At 38.3% G+C, this 21,316-nt stretch overlaps 1 protein-coding gene and 1 pseudogene across 1 annotated transcript in view; both read left to right on the plus strand.

Moving 5' to 3' along the window:
* LOC145502413 (galactose-3-O-sulfotransferase 3-like) overlaps positions 1-6,681 on the plus strand; it is a 6,830-nt gene extending 149 nt beyond the window's left edge. Inside the window, exon 2 of the mRNA XM_081481741.1 lies at positions 5,325-6,681. Coding sequence (XP_081337867.1) covers positions 5,325-6,378 — 1,054 coding nt within the window. The 3' untranslated portion in view covers positions 6,379-6,681. The remainder of the gene's footprint in view (positions 1-5,324) is intronic.
* A 5,059-nt stretch (positions 6,682-11,740) lies between these two features.
* On the plus strand, positions 11,741-18,404 carry LOC145502068 (galactosylceramide sulfotransferase-like; annotated as a pseudogene).
* Positions 18,405-21,316: the final 2,912 nt, after the last annotated feature.

Below are 21,316 nucleotides of genomic sequence, written 5' to 3' on the forward strand. Positions count from 1 at the left end.
TTCTTGAATCCGCAACTTTTTCTTTCCGGGTACTGCTGTTGTCCACACGCATCCGGCGAATTCGGCAGCGGAGCCGGATATTTTTGAATCCACTCTCCACAGTGGAAAAAATAAATCCGCAACGAATCCGATGACGTGTGGATTGTAAATCCGGATATTTTGAAATCCGACGACGTAGCAAAATCGTATCCAGTCTCTTACCGAACAATAAACCAATATGGCGGAAAAACGTGTAGGCCTAGTTTCTCTAGGGTGAATCTGGATACCATCGGATGCGTGTGGACAGGCGAATTCGATTTGAATACGCTACTTGTGAACGGAGAAATTTTTTAATTCGGAAAAAAAAAGTTGCGGATTCAAAAATATCCGGATACGTGTGGACAAATGCATAACTAGATCGTTCAAATCGACTGAGAAATATCTGTTTTGCCTGGCTCGAACCCACTGAAAGCCTTCTTCGACTATGAGGTCAACTTTTCCCTCATCGTCAGTTAATCAGTGCAGGTGAAATAATTCTCATCTCTTGGTTATAAACCAAGAGCCCTAAGGCGATAAATACTCTCGCGTGCCTTACGAAACCTACATGTACTTGTAATTTACAGCTAGCAGCTAATTATAAATTCAAAGATTTTAAGACAAGTACTACCCAATCAAATACAGTCTGTGACGTTTGTCTGGTTGTAGGAGAACGTTCCAGCCATGAGATGAAGACCTTTAACTGAATTATTTCCAATCAATCCAAAGCTGTACCTTGTTCTCTTATCCGTATTAAGGAAATTGCTGTGCCGAAGTCATTAGTGTAACTGCGTTCGCAGAACGCAGATCATAATCTTGGGTGTCCTGTGCTTTCAACCTATTTTGACAGTTTTTCGTCGAACGTCTGCATTTTCAGCGCGATTTTGAAAGACGTTATATGTCATACGTTATATGCGTTGTAGCCTGAGCAGGTCTGAGCATATTAAAGCGGCTATTTAAACACTACCTCCTGGTTTACAGTTTATTTTATACCTTTAAGAACTCGACTTTGAATCGCCTTGGCTTTGCGATGTTTACTGTAGGAACAGCTATATTTTATTAGCTGTAGTTTGATTGCATTTGTTGATTAGTTCCAGTCGCGACAGATCCGGTCGAATATTGCATTTGTTTGTCTTGTTTGGAATCGGTGGAAAAGTACTCTGAAGGCTAGATTGTAGGATACCGAGCCACTCATTTACACCACATTTAATTTGAATGGTTTCTTTTGTTCCTATATGCTTCGTTCTTAGGAGTGATGAGGGATATGTTAATAAGTGGCCCAGTATTGTAAAATCGCTCCTTTGAATCAGTCGCACGGAGTTTGTTTACGATAAACGAGCACGCGATTGCAAATGTTTTCTTATATTTGTGCTTCCAGTCTAGAATAATGCACGTAAAAAAATATACCTTTACAACTTAGCTTTTACGCTTAAACAAATTACCAGTTAATGTGAAAATACTTAGTACGAAATAAGGTCAATATTTTTGTGAGGCTACGCGGAAACTGGCGCCGCACGCAACGTATCAACAAATCGTAGTTTACACAGGGATTCTATTCACTGGCATGGACTTTGACTCCTATGTTATATCTGTCTGTAAATCCTCGGTTGCTGATGAAAAATGTCGATTTTAGCAATAGAAAGAGGTTGAAAGTCAGCTGGTGAAATCATTTAAGGTATTTATATTAAAGTGACGGCGTCGAACGCACTCATAATCTTTGATTATTGATTAGTATTTATCTATATACCGCATGAGTTGGTCGAACTAATTTGCGAATATAGAGTGATTGTCAACGTTAATTAGGTGACTTGAACTGAGGTGTTTCAAAATTATTGACCTTATTTGGTGCTAAATATTTTCACATTACCTGGTAATTTTTTTAAGCGTAAAAGCTAATTTGTAAAAGTATATATTTTCACGTACATTATTCTAAGCTGGAAGCACAAATATAGGCAAATATTTGCCATCGCGTCCTTGTTTATCGTCAGCAAACTCCGTGTGACTAATTCGAATATTTCCCCTGGTGAATAAAAGTATAGACAGTATTTTCACATTGTCGTTCCTTCATTCAGGCTCACTCTTATGGATCTTGCCTTAAGACTACTTTTCCGGCACCGATTCCAAACAATATTCGAGCGATCAATATTCGACCCGATAAAGACTGAGCAATCTGTCGCGACTGGACTAATCAACAAATGCAATTAAACTACAGCCAAAGAAATATAGCTGTTCATGGTTAACATCCCAAAGCCAAGGCGATTCAAAGTCGTGTTCCCGAATATATAAAATAAACTTTGAACTACGCGGTAGTCTCTAGCTTTAGTATGCTCAGACTTGCTCCGACTTCAACGAAAACCACAAGGTGCGCGATGGTCTTTTGCACATATGACTATGACATATGACATCATTCAATATGGCGCAGAAAATACAGAAATTCGACGAAAAACTCTCAAAAGAAATCATCCTTAAAACAACAGGACACCCAAGATTAAGAACTGTGTTCTAGGAACGCAAAAATAAACGGCACGTAATGCATGCAGAAGCACTGACATTTAACTACCGTTTCTAAAACTTTGGCTAGAAAATTGGAAAATCAGTAAACCGGCAAACGAACGGACGCTTCAACGTAACTAGAAGTAACTGAAGGTGCAACCCGAGTGTGGAGTAAGGGGAATTGAAGAGAATGAAAAAGCATGAGAATGTAATGCAGATTTAGATTTAGATTTTCAGGCGCGGTTCTTTTTAATGATTTACTCACATCAGTAAAAGAGGCCACGTCGCTTTCCATTTTTTAAGAACTCTCTTAGTTCTCATTTTAGCCTTGAGTTTTACATCAATATAATACTTAGATATACTTTGATTGTTCTCTTTTATTGTATTGATCTAGAAAAATTGTACCTCATAGATATGTAATTTCCTTTTTATAATAATTTTTAAACTCCTTGTACATAACTTTGCGGTAATTTTTAAATTCTGAATTTTTTATCATGTAGTCTTAATTTTACGAAGGGCCCCTTTTGACACCAGCCTATTACTGATGGGGCTACCCAGCCTAAATGAAGATGACTTGACTTGACTTGACTTAAGGAGTGGCGGGACTGAACAAAATCATTCATGTTGTTTCTGTTGACGCTGACTGTAAGTGTAGGTAATCATACGGTTTCGAGTTCAATTTGGAATTCATTTGCACAAATGAGTTTTTCAAAAAGCCGAAATTGCAGGAGCCGCTTCGGCGAGTGCAATTTGAACGAGAAAAACTATATGATTACTTATTGATATTATAAACTTGAAAAAATTTGCGTGGAGAAAGTGTCGGAATATCTTTTTTGAAGCCTTTTTTTCCATTTGAGAAAACTTTTTTCCAAGTTTCCGCTCAAAATTGTCCTCGTCATTTTTCGTGATATCATTGGCTTAGAAAATTCCCGATTGTCTTTCAGCCAATCATAATCCAGAATTATGATGTGAAATTTGCACTGGTGTTACACGTTTTGCACTGTTGTTACTCTTTTTGCACTGGTGTTACACTTGAACTGCACTGCTCTGAGCCAATCAGAATTGAGTAATTTTTTCATGTATGTTATTATTCAACGTTATAAATTCGAAACCCCTAAATAGCACTAAAAGAAGTAATTTGTCTCCCCTAACTTTTGATTATTAGCTATTTAGCGATGTTTTCAGCTCTTAGGGCGGGACTTAACCTAAAATTCTGAAAGAAATTCGAAGTTTTGTTTTTTACGGAACTCGAATCTTAAGGTATTGAAGTTTTATTTTGACAAGTACTGTTACTGTAAGTTTAAAGCTCGTTTTCTCAAAACGAGTTATTTTCGCCTTCCAGAAAAGATATCTTGAGAAGGATTTATTCAATTGAGCTAAAATCTTCGGGATTTGTTGTTTTAAGTACGTTCTGTGGGATAAGCATAGAACTTTTCCATCCAGTGCATTCTGTCAAAGTTATGTATTGAAACGTATGCTAGATTTTCTGTATCAGATTTAACTGGTCATCATTTCACGTGTTTTTAACTTTTCAAAATCCCTATGCTTATCCCAGCAAGCTGTTTGTCTTCTTTTGAAAAATGTAAAAATTATTCATTTTGATCAGTTCTTGTAGTACTTATCTTTTCTCAAGTAAGCTTTGGCATTCCTGTCTGCTTGGTTTCTGATCCAAAATATGGCCAAAAGGATGTTTGTGTGATGTACACAGCATTACAATGATCAAGAATTGAATGTTGTTTTGTTCAATCACTACTCGTTTAATGTAACATATTGGCACATTGCAACATAAATACAGTAAAAACGAGCTTGTAAGGAGCTACATGTTTTGAAGTCTGGAAAAATAGGTTCTTGTATTTTAGGGCAATCATTGGCAATTTAGGCTATGTGGGTTTTTAATTAGGTTTTTAATTTCTATGAAGGAGATGAATTAGTTGAGTACTAGAAAATAAATAAACATAGGTTTGAACCATTTGGTCCTTGAGCATACAGCAGTTATTCGCAATTGTATTATTATCATTATCATTATCATTATCATTTTCATTTTCATTATCATTATCATTATCATTATCATTATCCTTATCCTTATCCTTATCCTTATCCTTATCCTTATCCTTATCATTATCATTATCATAATTATTATTATTATTTTTTGTAACTGTAAATTTGCAATCTCAAAGTCTCACTCCAAGGCTAAAATGTTTATCCTAATTTAAGTGTAACCCAGATCTTGCTCGGCTAAACAGCTTCTCATATTTGTGGGTATTAAAATGGCAGATGCCAACAGGTTCTTACACCACTAGGTTCTTATATGCGGCTTTTTTACTGTAACATTAATCTGCAAGGATGACCAACAGGCTTGGTCATCACTGTCTTGACTATTGTGAAACGTATATTGCATATTGCGTCCTATAGTTGAAAACTCAGATGCTCTGATATCTATGTGAAGTAAGACCAATACACTATTATTAACCATTTCAGTGTTTTGCGAACAGAAAAGAAAAAAGGGTGAATTAATAATCAGATTACAAATTATGTATAGTAAATTTGAATCATTAATTATAAAATTATTACTTTCAAACTAATAAACCATTTAAATATATTTCATCACCTCATTAAATCACTTAATACGACTTCTTATAGTTTTGAAGATATTGCATCATATCGTCTCTTTTATTTACAAAAATTCCAATAGTATAGCTATTCAATTTCCAGTACGATAACCATGGATAGCTCATGAATAGCAATGACCTGTGGTTTTTCGAATTAAAACATTATAAACCATAAACTCTTCAACCAAGTTTATTTTCTTTTAACAGGCAACAAGAAACAGTAGAAAACACAAACAGCAGTGGAACAAGTGCAAACACGTGCTCTCCCATACAACACGTCCTCTTTCTCAAGACGCACAAAACAGGTTCCACCTCAATCGCCAATATCTTTTTCCGTTATGGCGACTCACGGAATCTTACCTTTGTACTTGGTCAAGACACGCTGATTGGCTGGCCTCGTCGCTTTCAGGTGTCTTTTTCGTTGCCTTTAGAGAGACCTCGACCGCACTTTCTTTGCAGTCACACCAGGTACAATCAAAAACCGATGAATTATCTCTTTCCAAAGCCCACTGCCAAATACGTGACAATTCTCCGAAGCCCTGTGGACCAGTACGAGTCGGTTTTTAACTATATGGGGTTGGGCGATATTTATGGATTCGGCAGAGATCCCAGAAGTGCTTTAGAAACATTCCTTAGCACTGGTATCGAATTGAAAGACTTTTTCAAAACAGCATCTACGCGCTTGGCCCGAAATCCCATGTCATTCGATTTAGGATTGGCCTACAAATTTCACCAGAATGTTACAGCTATCAATAACTACATCGCATTTTTGGATAAGGAGTTTGACTTGGTTATGATCACAGATTACTTGGATGAGTCAGTCGTGCTGCTAAAACGCTTGCTTTGCTGGGAATTAGATGATATTCTTTATTTTAAATCTAGCGAGAGACAAGATAAAGAGAGAGCTGTGGGTTTGACTGACCAAGTTAAAGACAATATCAAGCGATGGAACGCAGCCGATGAGTTATTGTTCCAGTACTTTAACCAAACGTTTTGGCACAAAATAGAAAAGGAAGGTAAAGATTTTTATGATGACCTGGCAGCTTTTCGCCGGAGGAAAGAACAAATCAGTCGCTTATGCTTGACAAATGGAACAATTCTTCAACGGCATTACCGTGACAAGTACGTCAAGGCTGTTTCTTTAAAGCAGAACTTGAGGGCAGAAACAAGAGAGCAATGCAAAAGAATGACAAGAAGCGAAAATTTGTATCTAGCGTATTTAAGAACGAAACGATCGTTTGGCTCGTTTACTCCTTTGTAATCCACTACGGAGCCAAACGGGCTGCTAAATACATAGACGTGGAACTTAACGCATATATACCTGTAGATTATTGCTCATTCTTTCATTCACTGCCGAGCCAAACTAGCCACTGAATAGGTAGACATAGGACTTAACGCATATCATTAGATTATTCCCGGTTCTTTTTTTTTACTGCCGAACCAAGCGAGCCACTAAATATGCATGTATGCACCTTTAAAAGTGGCCCGGTATTGTGCATGCAGTTTTTAGCCACGATCAAAGACTGAAGCAAAAAGCCTCAGTCTTTTGCTTGCTTTTTTTTTTTTTCTTTGTTTGTTTGTCTGTTTGGTAGTTAAGAATTGCTCCATGCTTAGCGTGCGTATATCGAGTTATGAATGCTTGCGGGAGGTTTGGAGAGCAGGAGAGAAGCGTAAGAGTTGCTCGAGGCGCAGCTAAGAGCAACTCTAGCTTCTTGAGTGCTCTTCAAACTTCCCAAGTATATCCATAACTCGACACATGCACAGCTAAAACCATGAACCTTTTTTTTATAACATAGCGACAACAACAACTTGGGCGCTAAAACATGTTTTGTTTGTGGTTGACTTCAAAGTTCTCATTGCACGGTGACGGAAAACAAATTATCCCAATGCCTGGTTAAATACGCGCCAAAATCAGTGGAGCAATAATTAACGAAAACGCCTTGTCTGGTTTCTAAAATTGTCAATGCAGAATTTGCTTCTTCGATATAATTATTAAGAAAATGTATGCAAACAAAGTCAAAACACTCGAGTCTTAGTGAACATCTTAGCTTTAGTGAACATCTTGGCAAAATTCAAAGGCTCGAAGTAGGGTTTGTATTATTCAGAATGATGCTCACTTTGCCGAAGCTTAGATAAAAGGAACTCGTATTTTAACTCCACGGAAAGTTTGCAGCTAAAATGAAACTGCACACGTCATGTTATAAACGCACGGCCGTGCGCTCATAGAGATTTCTACCATGATGGCTCAACAGGAACTAGGAAGGACTTTGCTATAATTTACAATGTGTATTAGTTTAACTCGCTAAGTTAGTTCTGCTTTACTTTGTTTTTTCGTTTGATTGGGCCGCGCAAAGTTATTTGTTGTTCAAAGCCAGATTAAGCTAACCCAGTATAAGCGAGAATTATGTTTTTTAGTTCTGTAACTTTTGTGTAAGGTTGATTTCCGGCTTATATTGAGTGATCTCAAACTACACAAAACATGAGCAATGAAAAAACATTTCTAACGAAGGAAAATTAATACTTCGGTGAATTTTTAATCGTAGGTTAACAACCCGTCCCAGGGTGTTAATTTTTGTCATTTCGCACATTATTTTCTAAACTTCGACGATCTAAACCAGGTTTAATTTGATATCATTTGCATGAAACAGATAACAAAGCTTCCCTCTCGTAATTTGACTACATTTAACTATTTAAAGTTTTGATCGATTGTCACATTAAACTACAACAGTTGAAGAGAAAGGCTAATAATAAAGTGTATTATCGTTTGTCTCACGATGTAGTCACTTGAGATGTAGACCGCGACGTTTTGACTGCTTACTGCTAGTCTTCTTCAGGCACAAACAACCCCAAGAAGAGAGCCCGTCGCGGAATTTAAATCCACCACCGTTTTACCTTAGGTCCAAGGAGTTTCGGAGTCTCTCCGCCGCTGCCTAGAACAACAAGGCATTCGCACCGTCTTTAAGTCCGACACGACACTTCGGTCACACTTAGTGCGACCAAAGGACACCTCAACCCGGCTAAACAAGATGGTGTTGTCTACAGGATTCCCTGTGAGTGCGGCATAGTCTACATCGAGGAAACAGGGAGATATATGCAGGAGAGGATCAAAGAACACGACCGGGATATACGACTCGCCCAAACCCAGACCTCCGCCGTTTCTGAACACACCCACGAGACCGGCCACTATCCTATCTCGAATGAGGTCAAGTTTATTGATCGAGATCCTCACTGGTACACACGTAGGATCAAGGAAGCTATTCACATAAGACTTCACCCTAAGAACATCAACAGGGATAGCGTAATTGACATTCCTGAAGCATGGATGCCCACGATCAAAAAAACACGGAGAACGGTACAACAGCGGACCACTGATGGAACAGCTACTCGCCCGATGAATAACAACAACCCTTTCCTCGACAGAAAGGCTAAATACGTACATAACTGGGTTGGTGTGTGAACTGGAACTGACAAAAGCTAGAACTCAAACACTTATTATGTCAACAACTTAAAGTAAACTTTGACAATTAAAAAAAATTGTCTTGGATCTTAACAAAATGTTCAATGCATGCTACTTTCCTTAGCCCGAAATCTCAGCATTTTAAAATTTTTCTTGCACAAAATCACCTCCTCCCAAGACCCCCAATCTCTCCCTGAAATCAGAACTTCTACCTAAAATACAACAGACTAACACAACATTCTTCCCAGCTTGAAAACACGGCTGCTGACACAGACCTCTGGTTCTGAGGCTGTCTTAGTTAAAACTGCAACAGTACTTAGTTGAGAACACAAAAAAATGGAGATTCTAGGTCATTTCAGACACCAATTTTGTGCATTTTAATTAAATAGCCTGTTATTTACAGGGCATGATTCAACCCTTCGACAGTTAGTTTGTAACAGAAAAACATTGATCAATAACCTAGGCCAATAGAGTTTCTTTCATATAATATCCATTTCCCAGTTGTCCCGATTAAGAATGTTCATGACGTTTTCCCTCAATTCCACAAAGTTAGCATGTGTGGATGGAATTTCCAAAAGGGGCCCACAGGTGTGGGCAATGGGTCTTGCACTCAAGCCCTCGCACTTACTTCTATCTTCTTGTCAATCATAATATCCATAGCTGTTGTAAATCGCAAAAACTGTAGGAGTTTTGGCATCTCCAGACCTATTACAAATCGCTGAAAAAATTTAAATGCATCTCTCTCTCCTTCACTTTGTAGATTTGAGGTGAGACAAGATAGCACCTTTTTCGTTGTAGGTTTAAGACTATCTATTTCAGCCCTCAACGGCTGAAATATTTTGGAACTGGGGATACTGTTTCAACTGCTGTACAAAAGGTTGCAAAGATGAAATCATGAGTTGTGGTTTCTGAACTAGTTCCTGCTTGGAAATTTCAGGAATTACTTGGCTAAGGTTTTCAGTGGTAACCACACTTCGACACTTGAATCTTTCAAGAAAATCAGTAAATGCATCATCATCTGGAAGATGATTCTTCCTTATAATATCTACAATGAACTCTTCCTCCACTGGGAATAGGTATTTTGTAAATGAATCAACAAACATGGAATCTGGAACTTGGTTGCCAAAGAGGCAGTAGCATAAAAAAGCCTTTGACAAAAAGGAGGGAAAATAGGGGACAGACACAAACCCTTAAACTAAAATTCTCTTTACAGCCTCAAACTCCTCAACAAAGTGGTTATGTCTAACAAAAGGAACCCTTTCTCTCTCTCCTATAGTCATGGAGATAGAAAAGTCACTCCAGAATAAAGTGCACACTTCACAAATTACTCCAACACCCACATTTTGTTCAAACTCTCCCTTTTCATTTGTCACTTTAAAATCAATATTACAGTTCATTACACTTGGGTCTTTAAAACGTTCGATAAATTCAGTTGTTATGCACGATCCTTGAACTGTGAGAACTCTCTCTGGAAGATATCTTGATGAAGAGGGACATGGAGAATCCTGCTTTACAGAGCCTTCATCACGACTGCAATTCTCTTCATTTGTAAGCCTTGGGTAACTGGTTTCAACAGCCACATTGCTATGCGATCCTTCTCCCTCTGTTTCAGCCCCACCATTTGATAGTAAGGCTACCCGCCTAAATCTTATTTCATCCATAGTTAGTAAAACTGGGTTTTCTGGTGTTTCTGGGATTTCTGTAGTATATGGATTCTCCCCATCAGCGATCCTAGAAACCTCATATTCTCTGTTCTGCTCACATCGAATGCATTCTTCACCTTCCAAATACGTAGAGCTACATAATAAACAAACAACGCGCTTATCAGCATCTGATGCTACCTGCGAAGTATTCAGGTTGACTGGCCGTTGAAAATTTTCCTCGTCTGCTTTAAGTTGTGAAAAGAATGTGTCTTGCCGCTGTAATCTTAGATAGAGGTAAGTTGTCGACGGATAGAGTCCATTTTCCTTTAAATAACTTTCAATAGTTACTTCACCAGGAAATCGAATAATGGCCGTTTGGGTTGTGTCGCAAATATCTAGGAGCATGTCGTCAACAGAGCCAGCGAAAGCACTTTTCCCGCCAGGGAAAAACATTGCAGTGGCTTTTTGCTTCAGGTCTTCAACTGTGGGAGGTTCCGACGCAATATAAGCAACGAACCGATTTGCGCCACCATTCTTCTGACGAACAGGAACAAAAACTTCTGACTTCTTGTCGTAATGAATCCAGCGAACTTGGATTCGATGTCCTTTATTGGTCTTTCTTTTTTTCCCTCTTGACTGACCTCTGATGCGGTCGAGCAATCCAGACAGTAGGCTTACCGTTGCTTGGTTTGGTTCACGGGTCGCTGCTTTAGAACTCGTAGAGGCAGATTCACCCTGACGTGTTATTTCCTCTCGGACGGTTTGCCTTATTATAGTATCCATCGTTTAAAACGCCAAGCACTGCCAAACTCAAACTAGAGGACAACTTTGCCGCCTTCCAAAATGGCGGGAGAAAAACACTCGCCTGTCTCAGTTCCCTTATGTTAAGTTCCAGTCTCTTTCGTCCAACCGAAAAATCACAACAGAACTGTTTCAAAAATCACAACTGAACTGTGAAAAATCACAACTGAACTCTGAGCCTTCTGGGCCATCGTACAAGTCTCTCGTGCGCGGTACTTTTTATGTGAAAATGAGTTTAATCATAGTTAATTGAGAGGAATCCATGGTTATGAAGCCCCACAAACATCAAAGGAGCAAACAAAGATGCCAAGATTTATGTTGGAAGATCCACGACGCGTGCACAATCTTTTGATTTGCACTTATTCACTATGCATGGATTACGTAATCAAAAGGTTTCTATTGGTTAGTTCCACTGTCAGAAGTAAACAACTATTGTGTTTTGTTTACGGTCAAGACTAAAAAAAGCGAACGAAAATATACAACAACAAAACTTTTTCGCGTTTCATAACCATTCCTCTATGTCTCATTAGTTAATGGCAAACCGTCTACCCGTCAAAGTTTGGTTTGACGAGTTATCAATCATCATAAACCATCGGTCGGTATCAAGGCCATCGTTATCATGACCAGATGGTTCGGTGTTCGCTCTTCAAGCGGTTACACTTTCCAACCTTACCCCTCGCAACAGGACAAAGCCCTCCATTCCTCAGCGTAATTTCGCAGTAATGCCGTTCGGTCATGCCGGGACCTTGCAGCTGAGTCGATTCACTCCTTTGAGAAGTCTTCTTGCTTTAGCCAGGTGCGCGACAGGTCTTCTGTTTATCGCGTCTTTTACTTACGAACTTGGCTATCTTTGGAAAACACAGCGCTATCGTATGGTGACAGAAAAGTAAGTGAACATTATATTTTTTCATCTTAATCAAAAAAACTCCGTCAATGCGTTTCTTAGATGTCAACTTCAAGTTTACGGTGCGTAGTCAGATCGTTCAAAATCAACTGTTAAATGTTTGTTTCCATGGCCCAAGCCACTGAAAACCCTCTTTGACGATGAGGTCAAATTTTCCCTGGAAGTTAATTAAAGGTGAAATAATTCTTGTCTCTTGGTTTTCCAACCAAGAGCCCTAAGACGATTAATATGATCGCGCGCCTTCCAAATTGCAAATTACAGCTAGCGGCTAATTGTGAATTCAAAAATGATAAAATAACTTATACCTAAACAAATACAGTCTGTGACATTAATTGCTTGTAGTATGAGAACCTTCCAGCTCCTGACTCTTAGGCCAAGAAATTGATACTTATAGCTGAATTATATCCAATCAATTCAAACCGCTTCTTTTTTTGTATCGAAATTACTGATCAAGCAAGATAAATAATAGTAATTGGACCGAGTGGAGTACAATTTAGGGAGTAATCGCGCGAGTGATTTAAAACTCCGACGAGCGCGGAGCGCGAGGCCGATTTGAAATTACGAGCTTCAATACTCCCTGAATTGAAAGACACGAGGTCCAATTACTAATTAATTGTATCTATAACAAATTTCGGAATCAAAAATGTCTTTTGAGAACTTGTTTTGAGCAAAAACGTATGTAACGCGTTTCATAAGTTTTTAAAACTGTAGGAAACATCGCAAAGAAAGCCATTAAAGCGAGCGCAATTGAAGTGCGAGTCACGTGGGTATCAAATTACAGGTGTCCAATTACAAAAAAGTTAAAATTGGATACCTGTAGTTGGACACTCACGTGATCGCGCGCCGATTACGTGGCAAACAGGCGCGCGGAGAATCAATCACGATCGAGAATTTCGTTATAGATACAATTAAACTTCTTGTCGTATCCACGTTAAAGAAATTGTTGTGCTGAAGTTATCAGTGTTCAGCGTATATCACAATATTGCATATAATAATATATGTTAAATTTTTCGGTTAACACGGTGTTCCGTTGCAAGTTTTCTAAACGTGTATACCCCATTTACTGTTAAACGTGAAAGCCGTTTATATAACTTTTGCCAGTCCCAAAAAATAGACACTAGTAAATTGAATACCGAACTGCATTTTCCCCTGTTTTAACTGTTACAAAAGTAGGTCCGCAATGTGTACATGTGTGGCGTACAAAATTGAGCTGCTTCGACGGGAAGCTTGCTGCAAAATAAAAATTCTTTAGTACGTATTAAAATAAGCCCAAGTAATCTCTTTTTGAGTCAATAATTTAAAAGAATATTTACTCTCGAACGAGATTAGTCGGGCTAGTAATTTAAATGCATACAAAATAACTTTAAATTGACAGCCATTTATAAATAGGGTCTATTAAGTTTCTGTTGGCGGTTTGCACTGTCGCGTAGTCAAAAATAAAAATCATAACCATTTGATAAATTACAACAAAAATCTGGGATATGATAGACGATTGAAAACTAAATAGCCTTGCCAAGATTTACGTCTGTGTGGTCAGTTTTTTCACTCGCGCCGTGTTTCATCCAAATTTATAGAGCTTTGTATGGAGTCGCCATGTCGGTTCCCCTCCGAGGGGCACTAACATGGTGGGTGTTCCGAGGGGCACCAACAACAACATTTTGACAGCAAAGGTTCCACATGTAGCCTTGCTTTGAAGGTCAGGATTTTGGGAACTAAAAAGCATCGTCTTCCATCGTGGCCTGATAAATTCAGTAATATACTTTTGTTTACGTAACCAAGTGAACTGAGTTCTGAGGTTTGTAGGTTGATTGGATAAATGAATGTAATAAATTAATCTCTGCCCTGTTAAGTTTTATAATACCTCTAACCTGAAAAATATGTGCACCTTTGAGTTTAGTCAACTATAGAGAGTAGCCCCTGAATTATTTCCAAACAAGTTGGAAGTCAAATTAAACAGCTGCATGACAACTGAATGTAAGAAAGAAGCCATCGTGGCCAATTCTGTAGGCATCTTGGATGTGGGGCCAAGGAGAGGGGAAACGCCATTATGGAAGCTGGTCAGCCAACGAAGTCCCAGGAATCAATTACGTCTTCTGTAGCGATTGCAATAGTCGAAGTGAGGAGAACAAGTTTTAACCCACTTGAGACATCTCAGTTCAAAACGTCCAATTAACATCGATGATCATTTTCGCAAATACACAAATTAGTTTAATTTCAGAGCTGCACTAAGAGTTTCCAGCGATCTGATTGGTCGAGCGAGTTCTTATATGACGTTATATTAACTGCGCCAGGCGGTGATTATTAAGCTTGCCACCTTTGTTATCTCGTCAAGTAAACATGGCGGACAGTTGCTGAATGAGTTCATTTATTCGGAAGACATCACTGCAAGTCCGGGATATTTAACAATTATTCCATGAGCGCGCGTTGGCTATAACCAATCTCATATCCAACAAGCGCGAATGGAATAATTATTTTATTAAATTCGGTGCGTTTGTATTCTTGGAAATTACAGCTTAATTTTATTGGATTTTAGCTTTTCAAAACGACCGGAAGTCGACGTGGCAAAAACAACAACAAGTGGGAAATCACATGACACGCGCGCCGTCTGTAAAATTAGTTGAATGAAAAATTTAAAAGCGAAGCAAGCGAAATTGCTGCATAAAATTGCAGTCAAGTAGAATTCAAGGAACGTCTATCAAATGAAGGAGATGTAACCCTGATCAGAAAGCTTGCAAAGCGTTCAAGTTCCAGTCATGGAGAAGAGCCGAATAATTGTGCATTTGCACATTGCCGTTGATGCTGCGGAAACCTTTGATCGCCATGTGACAAAATTATTCTCGACAAGACCTCTTTCAGGATTCCCTTGCTTTGAAAGCCTTGGCATTTCGAACTGTACGTGTGGAGCTCATTGTTGGCAAGATTCTGCAGATTCAGAGTCAGGGACAAAAACTATCTTAGCGTCAGATCCATATTCAGAATCTCCGAGGCCACCCTGATGGTTTTTTGTGGGTGGTAAAGAACCGGGTTTTCTTCGGTTCAGCTCAAAACACTGAACTCCTCGAGGTGTTTTTCGCAAGGAAAGAATTGTTGGCGCTAGCTGTCGTTGTTCTCTCGTCCTCGTCGGCCAAAAAAGAGACCGAGATGAAACTAGGTCGTCCTCTGTAGCTGTGCGGGATTTTTGCTCTCGGCCGATCCGAGCTTGCTTAAGTCGAACACTTTCCTCATCTGCTGATTGGAAATTGTTTTCTTATGGACTACGCCGGTAATGATGCCTGTTTTCCTGAGGCCTTTTATAAATGCATATGCTCTAATAATTTATTTGCCTGGTCTGCGATAATGGAAAACGGTTTGTTGTGCAGCGGCGTGCGAAGAAAATGATCAACTGGCGGCTCTAATGGATTTAGTCAATGAACTTTTGCAAATAGGTGTCGTCTTTCTTCCTCGCAGACGTGTAAAACCACTTCAAACAAACATTCAGTTCTTCTTTTGACATTTCTTATATCGGTTTCAAAAATTTGGGGCCACCTGGACTAGCAAGCCATTCTGTTAAGGTAAACATTGTTTTTGTTACATAATCTTCATGAATGTGTAAAATCTTGACGGTCATATTTTAATTTTGCAGCTTTTAAGAGAAACTTAACGTATACGTACCGTTAAATTAATCTAATCTCGAACTTTGTGGCTTTTTTGTTGTTACTGGGACGGCATTGTCCATAATTTCCTGTATTTCATCTGTAGATGGCTCACCGAATCTGTTTTTTTTTTTTTCATCATTTTTTTGTCGACAAAACTTGGCTTCCCGCGAAAAAGTTTATGCCGAGCAACATTTACCACATTTATTTCCATAAAAGGTCAAACGCAGGTATAATGGCTGGTAACCGTGATCCAGTGAACCAATCAGAAAGCTAGAATTGCATTATCCGAGGCTGAGAATTTAATAATTGTACATATTTGAAAGGATGGAACATTTTCAAAATGAATGCTGCCGCCATTCGACCAAAAATCCTTCTAGGAAGTCGTGTTCAAGGCATTATGAAGAATCGTAAACCAGCAGTGGTTACATAGATCGCTGAAATTTATATTTCTTCAAACTAAACGTACTTATTTTTAGATGATGACAACTGTGAATGAAGTCATCAACGATGAAACAAAGGTGCCAGATGAATTTATTTTTCGCAGTGTTTCACTCGTTTGGCTTACCGCCGAACTCGACGAGTGAATTAATTCACAATCGATGTACATGTAAGATTATTATTATGAATAAAACTACGGCTGCATGAACAATTGCGTCTCAGCTTTTATGTTTTTAGTCTGTTATTCTCTCTTTTTAGGTGTGAAATCATACGTAAAAAACTATTCGGCTCAGGTTCAGTGAATATTGGTGAATATTCGTCTCGACGTCGTCTCAGTGAATGTTCACCAATGTTCACTTCGCCTTCGTGAATTAAGCGACCATGTAACAAAACACATAATCACAATACATAATCACAATACATAACGACGTTTGAGGCGGTTTTCCGAACATGTTATCAAAAATGATATCTTCACATGTGCTAGAATTTTTTGAAGAAATTAAAAATTCGAGACAAAGCAATGGTTTCTTACCTTAAAGTTATTTTTTAAGACCAATTTTGTGTTTAATTTAGTCTCGCTCGACTGCCGACGGTGACTGCTCGAGTATTTTTTTCTGAGTCATTTTCTAAAAAAAAAACAGCTTTTTCTTTCTTCTTCCTGCTTCTCGTACCAGTTCAATGCCTCGACAAGATTCTTTTGTAGCTTATCGTTCACCCAGTCACATAAAATATTATCTAAATCTTCAAATTAAGTTTCCACCATTTTAAAACACAGGGGGGGGGGGGGGACTTTGTAATGATGACGTCAATGGCGCGTCGTCTGACCTCTAATAGATCACAGGCGAGAACCAGACAAACTGCGAGAAAAATGTGACTTATTATATTAAAAATATATATTCATCTATCAAACAAATCTATATTGATCCAATATTGAGTTGGTGGTTTAGAGGACTTTCATCAAACCAACAGAGGTAGAATTAAAAACTATTTTAAAAAATCTTTTTAAGTATTTACTGACAAACATTAAAAGCTATCAACTCTACAACCAAGTTTATTTTGTTTTAACAGGCAACAAGAAACAGTAGCAAACACAAACAGCAGTGGATAAAGTGCAAACACGTGCTCTCCCAGAGAACACGTCCTCTTTCTCAAGACGCACAAAACAGGTTCCACCACAATCGCCAATATCTTTTTCCGTTATGGCGACTCACGGAGTCTTACCTTTGTGTTTGGTGGCAACACGTTGATTGTCTGGCCTCGTCGTTTTCAGGTCTCTTTCACATTGCCTTTAGAGAGACCTCGACTGAATTTTCTTTGCAGTCACACCAGGTACAATCAAAAACCGATGAATCATCTCTTTCCAAAGCCGACTGCCAAATACGTGACAATTCTCCGAAGCCCTGTGGACCAGTACGAGTCGGTTTTTAACTATATGGGGTTGGGCGATATTTATGGATTCGGCAGAGATCCCAGAAATGCTTTAGAAACATTCCTTAGCACTGGTATCGAATTGAAAGACTTTTTCAAAACAGCATCTACGCGCTTGGCTCGAAATCCCATGTCATTCGATTTAGGATTGGCCTACAAATTTCACCAGAATGTTACAGCTATCAACAATTACATTGCATTTTTGTCTAAGGAGTTTGACTTGGTTATGATCACAGATTACGTCGATGAGTCAGTCGTGCTGCTAAAATGCTTGCTTTGCTGGGAATTAGATGATATTCTTTATTTTAAATCTAACGAGAGACAAGACAAAGAGAGAGTTGTGGGCTTGAGCGACGAAGTTAAAGACAATATCAAGCGATGGAACGCAGCCGATGAGTTATTACTTACTCCAGTACTTTAACCAAACATTTTGGCACAAAATAAAAAAGGAAGGTACAGGTTTTTATGATGACCTGGCAGCTTTTCGCCGGAAGAAAGAGCAAGTGAGTTGCTTATGCTTGACAAATGGCACAATTCTTCAACGACAATACAGTAACAAGTACGTCAAGGCGGTTTCTTTAAAGCAGAACTTGAGGGGAGAAACAAGAGAGCACTGCGAAAGAATGACGAGAAGTGAAAATTCGTATCTAGTGCAGTTAAGAAGGAAACAGTCAATGAGATTAGCAAGTCTTAGTGTAGCGGCAGCAAATGAAGAGAAGGCTGAAGAACTGACTAGCTGGGATGTGGCGATTGAGCTTAATTATGCTCCTGCATCCAAAACGACTGTACTAGGAGGTCGTCTTAGTGGAAATGTGGAGAAGCGGGAAAAAAAAGGTAGAAAACGAGGATATATTCGACACAAGGCTAGCCGGCAAGGGCGGAGTAGGGGTTTGGAAGGGGCGAGGGGTGGTGGGATAAGGAGAAAAGAAACTAGGAAGTAATTCTTTGTATCATTGAAGAGAAATACACTATTAAAACAAAACGAAAGAAACAGGGATGTAAACATGAAATATCGCAGATCAAAGTTGTATGATGAAAGCCTCGACATTATGATATTCTAAGGTAACATAATGTAAGTAATAACTGTAGCACTTAGCTAAACTACTCGATTTTGAGAATTTGACACTTTAGTAGTTCTCCAAGCGGCAGGGGAGATCTGATCTTTGTGTTTCAAAAAATGATATCCTACATTATCGGAATGTATTAGGTAAATGCATGTCTATTGAGGGAAAAATTCGAAATAAAGATAAGGATAAACTTTATAACCAGGGGCCCGTTTCTTGAAAACCCCGGAAACTTTTTGGGCCCCGAAAAGCCATTTTTAGTTAATCAGTATTTAATCAAAGACATAGCGTTGTATACTCCTAAAACTTTTTGTATGAAGGGAACTCTGTTCGTATTAAGAATAGGTGAAAGAAAAAAAAAAAAAAAAACAGCTCTGTAGTCATAAGGTTTGAGATTTTGCTACGGCTTTTCGGGTATGAAAACTTTTCGGGACCTTCGAGAAACGGGGCCCAGGTTGCTGCTTTTACTTACCACTGAAATCTCACAAACAAGAAGGGTGACAATTAAGCAAGAAGAAGAATCAACGCTACATTGGGAAAATTGAATTGTAAAAATATAAAGACAAACACCAGTTCTCAAAGGGGCTTTTACTCCAGAAAAAATGTTTTAAAATGCTGAAACAAGTAATACAAAGAAACTAAAATAACATAGTTAAAATTCTTGACTGGCTGGAGGCAGAGCAGTTGGCTAATTATATACAGACCACGCGAAATAAGGCAATGCTTGGTTGATTTGCGCCATATGTTTTTCAGTTAATGGCCTTCCGAGATGAAAAGAAGAATTCTAACTCGAGCAGAACTAGAGGGGTGCACATTTTGCACTGCCGAACGGTAAAATGGAGAGTAACAAATCGGTTGCCGTGAACTGCTTTTTCGAAAACAGGCAAGTGACAAAAAAACAGTTTTTTTCTGAGCAGAAAACCTTTTTTCCTTCATATCTGGTCATGTCGAAAATTTTGAGCTCAGTCTTTTGTTTGTTTAGCTGGTTGTTTGTTTGTTTGTTTGTTTGTTTGGTTGGTTGTTTGTTTACTGTGTGTATTGTTTTGAGGAGGGACTCTCCAAGTGAGCTTTCTTCCGTGTTGTTTTGTCGTTTGGTTAACCTATGAGTAGTCTTAAAGTGTGCTGGAAATGTTTCCACCGGGAAGACTAGAGTTTCTTGAAAAATAACCTGTCATCCAGAAACACATTTTAGAACAAAAAAGACAAGATTTATTTTACCAAGGTTTTGAACAATGGGAATATGGGTGAGTGAATATGAGAAGGCCAGAAAACATCTCGAGAATTTTCTCGTGATCTCAAGAGACATTGAAGACCGAAATGGCATGGTCAGGAGTAGTTTCAGTGATATACGAAATATCGTATATTTGAACCGCGTAGAAAGATGTAGAGACATCCATAATCATCGCAGTTTTATTCACAACTCAAGCGGCTGTGAAAATAAAAGCCGGAAAGAAATATGCTTCAACGGGATCCCGTTCGAATTCAAGCCTGATTTTTTCGTTGTTGTTGTTTTGTTGTTGTTTTGTTTTGTTTTGTTTCGCTTTGTTTTGTTTTGTTTTGTTTTGTTTTGTTTTTTTGTTTTGTTTTGTTTTGTTTTTTTCCATGTGTTTAAATGGATTAGCCTCCATAATCATCGCAGTTTTATTCACAACTCAAGCAGCTGTGAAAATGAAACAGGAAAAAATATGCTTGAACATGATCCCGTTCAAGCCTGATTGTTTTTCGTGTGTTTAAATGGATTAACCTTCTTGACGAAAGCCATAAAATTGTGTATCGATCCGTTAGAATAAAAGAAGACTTCAGACAATTGGGCCAAAAAAAATCATTGGCGAGAAGAAAAATTAGGAACGGACATACACCACATGTTTCTCATCTAAACCTGTGTGTTGAATTCAGTTTCTCCCTTAGCAGTTATAGCAAAGCTAACGAATGTAAACAGAAATTTATCATCGTCAAAGCCATTATCTCAAGGAAGAGGAAGACAGCCATGAAGTTTCGCGAATTGGAAAGAAAAGCAAAGATAACAAGTGGCCCAAAATGAACCTTTCTATTTGTTACAAACCTATCCTTGCTCCCTTATTTTAACTTTCAGCTGAGAAAGAGCGCGTTTTTTTTTTTTTTTTTTTTAACATATAGCTAAGTTCTGAGGCCTTCTATGTCAACCGGTCTTAGCTGATACCTGAGAAATGGGCTAGAACTTTGACCCATTGCTGAAAAATCTCCGAAATTTTATATGGGTAATCAAACGAAAAATTCCATATAAGTAAAAAAAAAAACGAGGGAAATTATTTGAATTTTGACACAACGCAAGTAGAATTATTGCTTAATTTTACGACTCAAGCAGTTTAAGGCCTGGATCAGGAATGAAAAGTAGATGTATGATTAGGCAGCCATATCTCTCGCTATATTTGTTTCATCAAGCTAGAATTTTCCCTGATTATTAAACCTGGCGTTCTCACGTGTCCCGTGATCATTTTGTTAAAATTTAATAAATCGGCCAATTGGTGGCGAATTTTAATTGTAGTGTTCAATAAATGTGCATTTTCGATGCAAATTTAAATGATCTATCTTGCTACGTTTTCAAATGATGATTTTTAAATTTCCTTGATTCCAAGGATAGCAGATATAGATGATCAAAAGTCGAATGTTCTTGAAAAAACCACCTTTGAACCCATAAAATCTTCATGCGAAAAGAGGGACGGTGTCTTTAGAAATATAACTGATAAATTATATTCACAAGTAAAAGTCTTGGATCCAGGCCTTAAAGTACTTTTGAAATATACTATTTGATTACTTTTTAATAATTATCATGTTTGACAAATTGCACTT

The sequence above is a fragment of the Orbicella franksi genome, chromosome 11, assembly GCF_964199315.1.
Source record: "Orbicella franksi chromosome 11, jaOrbFran1.1, whole genome shotgun sequence".
Classification (NCBI taxonomy): domain Eukaryota; kingdom Metazoa; phylum Cnidaria; class Anthozoa; order Scleractinia; family Merulinidae; genus Orbicella; species Orbicella franksi.